General features: G+C 37.0%; 2 protein-coding genes across 2 annotated transcripts in view; one reads left to right on the top strand and one right to left on the bottom strand.

Annotated features, from left to right (window-relative positions):
- The window catches only part of LOC144631045 (uncharacterized), a 195,927-nt gene that overhangs the window by 11,953 nt on the left and 174,676 nt on the right, over positions 1–9,298 (top strand). The gene's annotated exons all lie outside the window — the stretch shown is intronic.
- LOC144631329 (ras-related protein Rab-14) lies at positions 7–9,252 on the bottom strand. Its single transcript, XM_078489742.1, has 11 exons — positions 9,182–9,252; positions 8,680–8,744; positions 7,508–7,561; positions 7,226–7,340; positions 6,797–6,859; positions 5,139–5,205; positions 4,982–5,023; positions 3,346–3,391; positions 2,649–2,679; positions 2,466–2,534; positions 7–2,067 (listed from the first exon to the last, which is right to left on the bottom strand). The coding sequence occupies exons 2-11, from the start codon at positions 8,732–8,734 to the stop codon at positions 1,956–1,958; spliced, it is 654 nt and encodes a 217-aa protein (XP_078345868.1). The 5' UTR covers positions 8,735–8,744; positions 9,182–9,252; the 3' UTR covers positions 7–1,955.

A 9,298-nucleotide genomic window follows, 5' to 3' on the forward strand; every position in this document is an offset into this window, starting at 1 on the left:
AAAAGGCGACCAACGGTCCGAACGTGCATTCCGACGTTAATTTCGCTGGGTATTTTGATTCAAAATGTAATCACCGTTTACGGTTGTATCAATTTTTGTGTCATTGTAGAAGCCACAAAGGAAGGTCCGTTGGTATTAGTAAGCCTCATGAGAATTACGCAAAGCTCGCTCAGTACAGACTGTTGGTGGCCTTATTAATCATAACTGTAATTGAAAGAAGTTACAGTAACTGTTATATTACATTAGTGCAACCGTTTCATAAGCGAAAAGCTACCGGTTCAGTAGTACGTGTAGATGTAAATACACCGTCTATGTCGCACAGTTTGGGTTGACAGGAATCTCATTTGGTAGTCATGGATTTTACCACAATGGTGTATAGACAAAGTTACTTAATATGATCAAGTGAAGCCAGTTAATCTACATGCACATGGTACCCCCAGATATATTGTGTTGGTCCCTTTGACAACTGATTCAATAGGCTTCTTTAGATATATTAAAATTTAGCTTGGTGGTGAGGCCTAGAGGACAGAAACAAAAGAAATGAATAAACATGCTTGTAAAATTTCTTTTGTTTGTGTCCTCTAGGCCTCGCTACCAAGCTGAATTTAAATATATCGAAAGAAGCCTATTGAAAACTACTGAGCAATACTTTAATCAACTTCGTTCCCAGGGTCTCTCTCCCCGCCCCCTTGCTCTGGGGGGCAGGGAGAGAGAGACCCTGGGAATAAGGTTGTACTTTAATTTGGCAAAGTGAAAGTTGCGATTTTTTTCTGTTTTGGAGAAAAGTTTCTAATCTACAAGGCAAAGATTTATTGGTCACGCTGTCAGTACAAATTTAACACAATTGAGTTATCCTGGAGCACAGTTGTTCATGTGCATGTATTTTGAAACTGCTCTTCAACCAAGAATTAATCCAAAAAGGCCTAACTACAAGTATTCCAAGTTTTTTGTTTTAATTTCTCTGTCAAGATAATTGTTAGTATATGCATGCAATAGAGATAACTGTCTTGATCTTCTCACATCTGGTATTACATCTACTTCTGAAGATCAGGACTTGAAGGTTTAAAACAATTTTCTTGAGCAACAGAACTGCTAGGCTCGATTTCCGCCGCCTCTTCGAGTCCGGTGTTTGTTCCCATTTTCCCGAAAAACGGCTGGAAATCGAGCCTACAGCACTGCTCGACATGTACAAAAGCATGTAAAAATATTACAATTCACAACGCTGACATAAGTTTTTTCAGGACTGTCACACAATGTATTGGAAACATTGTGTGACAAACCGATGATGACCAGCATAGAAGCATAAGGAATACTAATGAATCTCTGGAAATACATTCAGAGTAAAGTGAAATGTGACAAGTGAAAGAGAATATTGGAAGGAAGAGATGCTATAAGGTGAGAAAATAATGGCAACCTTGCCACGCAGCCTTAGAACTGCAGAGAGGCCTCATGTCTGAAGATGGCATTTGCAACCTGTAATAACCACTCCCAGACAAGTTGCAAAAATATGCAGAGAACATGCATTTTGTAAACTTTGTTCAATATTATGCAAGGCTTGTTTATAATTAGTACGAAATTTACTTTAAGTAGAAATATATTTTTTTGGGAGTCCCCTGACCGCAAAATAAACCCTCCTTTTGGTCTGTGTGGTAATTTGCACCTTTGTAGACACTACTGGTTAAAATGTTTCATGTAGTTTCATCAAATGTATCACTATACTATGAGCTACTCAAGTGTGATACAAAGATGCAATTACACACAGCCTTGAACCAGCACCATTTCCCCCTTTTCTACTATATAATAAGTATTTATATCGCCTCTAGTATCTACATGTACATGCCAATGTGTTGTACCATTTATGGAAAATAAGTCATGTGTTTTGGTCTGTGTCCCACTGGGCAAAATTCTTGGAAGTTGTCTGATTAAAATTAAGATCTTGATGTGGCGATAGTTGGCTAGCAGGCACATTTATCCTGATTCGCCTGCTGGTCTGTGTGCAGTGAGTTAGACGGCCGTCCTGCCAGTGGTTTGTGTTGCACTCCTGACTCTGCGGCATTGAGATCCAAACTAATCAAAAGCAAACAAGCGTTTGTTAATTTGTGGGAACAAGATATTAAAACTTGTTTCATAGCTCTTACCAAGGTTAAAATAAGGACACACTCAAAGAAAGGTCCTAAAATAAAAATCTCAAAATCCAGAGTGCATTTCAAACAGTGAGATGAGCCTTGAGACTGGTGGTTTATCAGTGCCATAAAGAATGAAGTGACAACATAATAATGGGTAATTCCAGCACTTTCTTAAGTTGCACTGTTTTTTCTTAGCAATTCACTTGTACCTAATTACAACAAAAGAACCTGCAGGCTCTTAACCTAGATTCCAGTGCACTTCCCATTGTGCCATTGCACTTCTCACTTGCAAAATGAGTAAAAAAAAAAAATGATTTACAATAACTACTAAAGACACACCTTCCATCCTGAATATTTTGGTAAATTTTCTTTGCTGTATCTAGGAAAGCATCCTCCACATTTTCCCCACTAAAAAAAAAACAGAACCAAGATTAGAACAAAGACTAGATGCATGGTAGCCACATTTGTACATGTAACATGAAAGCCGACGGGGAAGAGGCTGAACATTGTGCCAGTACTTACGTCTTTGCACTTGCTTCACAAAAGAGAAGTCCTGCAAAGCAATAAGCATTTGAGTTGATTATAAATTAAAGTGACTACTGTATAGTCAGTATACAATGCATATATATGTGCATTTTTTGTGTACACAGGGTAGTAAAGGGTTACTGACTTTTTGTTTTGCCCTATTACAAAAATTAATATGTAGCAGCTTAAAAAGTCAACTTCAGTAGACTCCCAAGTTCTCAAACCTCCAGGGGAAAAGAAAATTATTGCTTTGAACAGGAAATCAGTGGTAATATTACAGGAAAGTGTTATCCAAATTCGGGAAATTGAGAGTTGTGATAAACCAAGGGTTCAAAAAAACTGGATTCTACTGTAGTCCCAAATATGTCAATGAATCTCATGTTCAAAACCAGCAGCATTTAGTATTTCCCAGAAACCACTGTTTAATTTAAACATGAAGTTAACTCATTGAAACAGGATTCAGTCCAAAGATGACACAGTACCATTTGATTCTCTGGAGTAATGTGCTGTGGTAAAACTCCCAACATGACAGTGTCTAATTAATGTACAATAATAATTAATTGTTTTGTTTTATACTGGTGCAATATAAGTGACCCTGTTGTAAGTCACATATACATGTAGGCCGAAGATCGTAACAATTTAATTGTACTATCAAGAATAAAAGAAAAAAAGCATGAAAACAATGACAACTAACCATTCTCCTCTGCAAACTGTTTGGCTTCTTCATATGTCACATCCCTCTGTTTGAACAAAATATGTTCATTAAATTATTCATAGTAAGGAAACAAAATTACTTTCATTCAGTGTGTGTAGTTAGAACAAAATTAAAGGCCACTTGGGAATTACAGTAGCTCTTGTAAAAGCCACTTATGTACAGGTAGCGTATGTCATTCCAATGAAATCAAGCAATAAATAAATCTACATGGTGTGAGAGATAAAAATTAATGTTTTGTGATGGACAGAGTTAGGTTATGCAAGACCTAGCTATGTATCTGGCTTCTGTTATTTTCCATGTAGTTGGTCTGTTGTATGCTATGACCTCAAACCAAAAACTATCAAGCTTTCCCAGTCAGTCAACAACCAGACGACGTTCGAATAGTATCCCATGGTGCAATTCTCCGCGCACTTCACGCAATATCGAAGTTATGGCGGATTCCACCGTAAAATAACGCTGCTTTCTCTACGGCACATTTCGTATTTTTTTCCAGTCAAAAGCAAGAAAATTGTATTATTTTGTTGTTTATCATACTTTCCTTGATTTGCAATTGTCCTATGACCGTGGTTTGTTAAAAAACGTCCTTTATTTTGATTATTTTGATTAGCTTTCCTTCACAAAGTGTTCACTGACCCGCGAAGAGGTCATAAAAATTCACGATTCTTCGGATAATAAGCAGGTTTCTACTAAATATGGGTCTCACGCTAGCATAATGAAGGCCGTATTATTGTACTTGCAAAGAAGTACCCAGAAGTACCCACATCTTAATGACTTTTTCAGCGATCAAAGATGACTGAAACTTCGATCGAAAACCAGCGCCGCGTGCTGCGAATGTGTGATGTCTGTTTCAGGCAACAATCGCTGGGCTCTTTCGTGGGCGCTTTGTCGTCATTGCCATTTATATTTACATTCAAAATGACTAATTTCGAAAGTAGTCTTATAACTGTACTCTTCAAATTAGTGAAATGCTTACAACTGGTGAAAAATAACCGTAATAATAAGCTCAAATATGTATTCACAGATTATGTAGACAACGCCGAACGAGTCCGCCGACTCGGCGAAGCGGACGGACTAGAGATCGATAGAGATGTAAGAAGAAATGTAAGAAAACCAATTCAGACCAGCACAGGACTTCTTTATTAATACTCCAGCAACAAATAACTCATGTATAGCGGAATTTTTGACTGTCACAGGAACGAGAGCTCTTCGACGTTCGTCCAATTGTTCGATAACACTAACATGTATTTCTCTGTATACTAGCGAAACACAGGTAAATCCCTTCAATGTGACACTGAAATTCTCCTTTCAAACACAGTGAACGTAGAATAAGTCGTTTTCCTCGAAAGCAGCAGCTTTTGAATTAAAACTAATCCTAAAACACGCCATAGCGAACACTTCTATTCACTTCGCGAGAGCTGAACAATACTGATTAGGTCACGTACGCAGTGATAATATAAGATGAAACGAAATGCACCATGGGATACTATTCGAACGTCGTCTGGTCAACAACTATGCACAGCATAATAATTTCAGTTCTTGTGCGTGTGGTACTAACTTGAAGTTTATTTCTTTGCTTTGAATCATGGCTTAAAGAAAACTGTGATTAAGCACTGACCTGAGCGTCGAGATCTGACTTGTTCCCGATAAGAAATATTACCTAGTAGTAGAAAAATAAGCTTTTATTAAGAAGAAATAGTTTGATACCAACAGAACAGAAACTACATCCCACAGTAACATGTACAATAGACTTAAAAATAAGACCAGGTAATTACCGTGTTTGGGTTTGTTAAATTTCTTGCATCTGTGAGCCAGCTACTTAAATGATTGTAAGTGCTTCTCCTAAAGTATGCAAACAAACAGCCGCAAGGTTAGTCAAAATGGTTTTCCAATGTATCACTTACACCAAACAGTATCCTAATTCTGGACTACAAATAGCTTGCTAATCTGCTGTTGCCAGTTAATTGTTACCTACTACATAACAAGACATTTTTTTTTCAAATGTTTGTGCTACTGAATGTAAGCTTGTCCAAATAGGTTTATAGCTAAAACTTATTACTCTACAGGGTGCAAGACAGGTCTCTAATATAAAGCATACACTGTTGTTAATGTCTAGTACACACAAGTCAGGGACCGCGGAGACCATTTTGAAGTGGTAGGGCTAAAAAGCTGGCTAAGACAAGAAAGCATTAGGGGTCACTTTTCCGCCATTTTATCATGCGAAAATTCATATCGGAACTCCCCGCGCGCGCTGAGCGGAATAAGCAAATGGTTATCCATCGAGCCGAGAAATTTTGCGGGTCGCCGCTAGCCCTGTACGTACGCACGGATTAGTCCTGGGGATGAGGAGGTTTCCCGCCTGTGGCTAAAGAAAATGAAGGAAATTACAAACAGCAAATAAAGCTCGCAGGGCTAGACAAAATGTAGACAACGGGTAAAATTACTCAGCAACACTGCACAGCAAAAGATCTGAGAGGCTTATTATCCAACTGCTCTATTTTTTTTTCAAGTGTGAGTGTATCGAACCTTGATGCGCCTTTACGTAAAAAAATTGTGGCTCTCGTTTAATCATTACACGGTTAAATTTTAATTTTATTGGTCTCTGGTCGCATTTTTCGTACAACAAGCAATTGACGTAATTTTCTATCGACTGGATGATGTGGACATTTCAGTTAGATCTAAACGAAGTTATGTGTGTTTACTGTGTAGGCTGAATGAAACTGCGAATAAAAAGAGCGACCGAGAACTTTCTTTCTCCCACGATGTCCTCAAAAGTCATTTCAGTTAGTGAAATTTTGGAAAACGAAAATTGTTTACGAGGAGACCCGAAATATTTGCGAATGATATTCCTTGTGCAAGTCCAGTTTGCTTGTTTCTGTTGCATGTTGCTGTTGAATCTGCGGCTGTCTTCATCAAGAATACAATAACTTTAGCAAATGATTGTGTTAATAAGAAGCTAAGCACTACAAAGATCAAGTCCGCTGAAGAAAAAGACAGGACCCTGATGCAAGCTAACAACCTCTACTGAATATTGCTGAGCCTGATTTTATGACAAAAAATTTCATGGTGTTTTTACTTTCTGAACGCAGTTTTGATAGATTCCGTGTGGGCAAGGTTTAGATATTCTCCAATTAGGTTATTTTTTTGAAATAAATGTGGAGCTCCGCTTTAACATGTTTAAATCTTATCCTTTTCATCCGGAGCCCTAAAATATCAACCCAACCAAAAAAGTGGTAGGGCTATAGCCCTACCAGCCCCTCCCCCTCCGCGGTCCCTGCAAGTTATGCAGGGGCTAGTGGTCGGCTGACCTTTAATGATTCAAGCAAGTTTCCATAAATATTATAATATAATTTAATATTAATTAATTTCATAAAATTAATAATATATGCATGAAAAACAAGGAACTAGTTAATTTATGATAATTATTATGTACCTTGTAATATCATACACCATAAGGGCACCAGCAGCACCTCTGTAGTAACTTCTTGTAACAGCTCTGAAAAGTTAGTAAAACCAAAATGAAAATTGGTCAACAGTGGTTCAAATTTGCTCTTTACAGTACTTCCTTGTAGCATGCATCATCTTAAAACAAATTTAAGGTTTCCCAATATGCATCAAAGTGGTGTACATGTAGCTGGCATTTTTAAAAAAACCTTTAAGTCAATTACTGTAAAGTGAGAAAGATACAAAACTGACATCTTTTTCGCGAGTGACCTTGATAAAGATGCAAGCAATTTGATAGAAACTAAAAAATAAGAACTAGGCAATAAGAGACTAGGCTATATGGGACAACACAGTAAGGGAAGAAGGGAGAAGGAAAAGGGGTGTAGAGAGGTTTATTGTAATTACATGTAGGTTATACCTGAATCTTTCCTGTCCAGCTGTATCCCATATTTGAAGCTTGATCTTTTGGCCAGACACTTCAATTATCCGTGTTCCAAACTCAACACCAATGGTATGCGGACAGTCTGCCATAACTGCAGCAGACAAGACACGACAGTCAAGCAATGTTGTAAAGGAAGGCTCAGAGGGCCTTGTTTAAAATGTCAAAACAAAAAATTTATAAAATTTGCATCAAAGTACTTTATAATAAAACAAGTAAGATTTTTGAAAAGAAAAAGAAGAAGTAAAGATCTCTAATTACATTTCTTTTCTGTAAATTGATGAAGTAGACAGGATTTGCCTACACCCATATCTCCTGAAAACGAATGAAAAAAAAAACAGTTTAACAATGTGTACAGTGTAAATTAAGTCACTGTACAGTTGAATAATACTTTTTGAAGACACCTGTTCCCTACAGACACCTTAATCATTAGGCAATACATTTAGTTTCTGCTGTTATTGTTTTAATATAATGATTCTACTGCCCGGGTATCACTTCTTGGATAACCACACTGATTCTAGAGCTGATACATCTAAGTCCCAACTTTTGGAACGGATGTACATATGTTGTTGTTCATTCTAACCCTTGGTACAATTTGTATTTTCTCTTGTCCTGGTGTATGGCAATGAAGGATAATGAATATAAAACAAAAGAAATTACAGTTACTAGTCAGATTGTACCAAGGGTAAAAATTGAACCACAACACACACATTATAAGTTTTGTCAAGTTCTTTAGTAATAATTATTTATAGTAACTGCAGGGATGAAAATTATGACCAATCATCAAATTAGAAATATTATTATACACAGTTTAACTGAAATATAGCAAGTTTGGAATGTGGAGACTTGAGACTATTTCATAATTATTAAATGGGAACCATCCTGTTGTGAAGCGGGAAGTTGGTGTAGGACTCGTGTATATAATAATTGTACAAAGTTTATTTTTGAGATGCAAAGAAGCAAATTATTATGTAGGATCAGAGTCCTTATCTGTGAGCAAGTTTGCTTTGTCTGTAAGGTGCTATAATTTATGCAAAAATAAAAACAAAACAAAAAACTTTAGACATGCAATCAAAGAAAACAAAGCTCTCCCAAATTCTCAAGAGAACAAGGAAACTGCAGTAAAACAGGTGCATTTCAATTTTAAAACACCTTCTGCCAAGCTAAACAAGTGGATAAAAATCTTAGATCTGAGATCAACCCAAAATACACTGACTGGCCATGGCTGAAATTTCAAATGGCTAACAGACTACTGATGCATGCCAAATTTAAATACTGACAATATTTTATCGCTATCACTAGATACGTTAAAATAAATAATCCACTCTGAAATTAAGTTAACAAGCATTCGTACACGTACAATATAATCTAAGTCTTAATATTTGCAAACTGGTGACAAAGAGCAAACGTTTGTAATTTAATATTTAACTCACCGATAATGATATATTTGAATATGTAAGAGTAGTTGTAAGGTCCTGTTGCCGCCATGGTCGGGAAACTAAAATACAAAAAGAAGAAACGATCTAAGGAAAGGCTACAACAAGGAAAAGAGCACTTCGCTTACGAAGACGGAAATATGCTACATGCACCTTCAGTTAAAACAAATTTTAACACAAATTTGAATAGCTTCTAATTTTCTTTAGTCTACGGTTATTTTACGACTATACTATTCACAGAACAAAAATAATAATTACTAGATTTATTACAGTGCGAATTACACGCGATTTCGCTATATTCACAGTGATAAACTGGCCGATTTTGTATCGCATAACACGTGAAAGATGCGGTCAGCAGAAACTGCAAGCTCATAGCTTAATGTCACCCACCCCCTTGAAGAAAGATCGGCCGCGAACTGCGCACTAAATCGCAGTGTTCTATTAAGGAACAGTATATACACAATCTATCTCAACTACAGCTCCATTTAAGAGCACTTACCTCGCCAGTAAATGAAAATCACTACAAAACCAAAATCCGGAAGACGAAGATTAGAAATATGGCGGATCCCGTGATTCGAAAATAGCCCTGGGCGCTGATAGCATTGTGGGAAGCTCG

The sequence above is a fragment of the Oculina patagonica genome, chromosome 1, assembly GCF_052425735.1.
Source record: "Oculina patagonica isolate OP01 chromosome 1, crgOcupat, whole genome shotgun sequence".
NCBI classification, from domain to species: domain Eukaryota; kingdom Metazoa; phylum Cnidaria; class Anthozoa; order Scleractinia; family Oculinidae; genus Oculina; species Oculina patagonica.

Excerpts from the sequence above, each read along its gene's own strand:
- LOC144631329 (XM_078489742.1), bottom strand. The coding sequence starts at position 8,734 with ATGGCGGCAACAGGACCTTACAACTACTCTTACATATTCAAATATATC. Across the intron at positions 7,341-7,507 it reads TCAATTTACAGAAAAGAAAT|TTATGGCAGACTGTCCGCAT; the intron begins GTAATTAGAGAT and ends TGTCTGCTGCAG. Across the intron at positions 2,535-2,648 it reads TGTGAAGCAAGTGCAAAGAC|TGGGGAAAATGTGGAGGATG; the intron begins GTAAGTACTGGC and ends TTTTTTTTTTAG.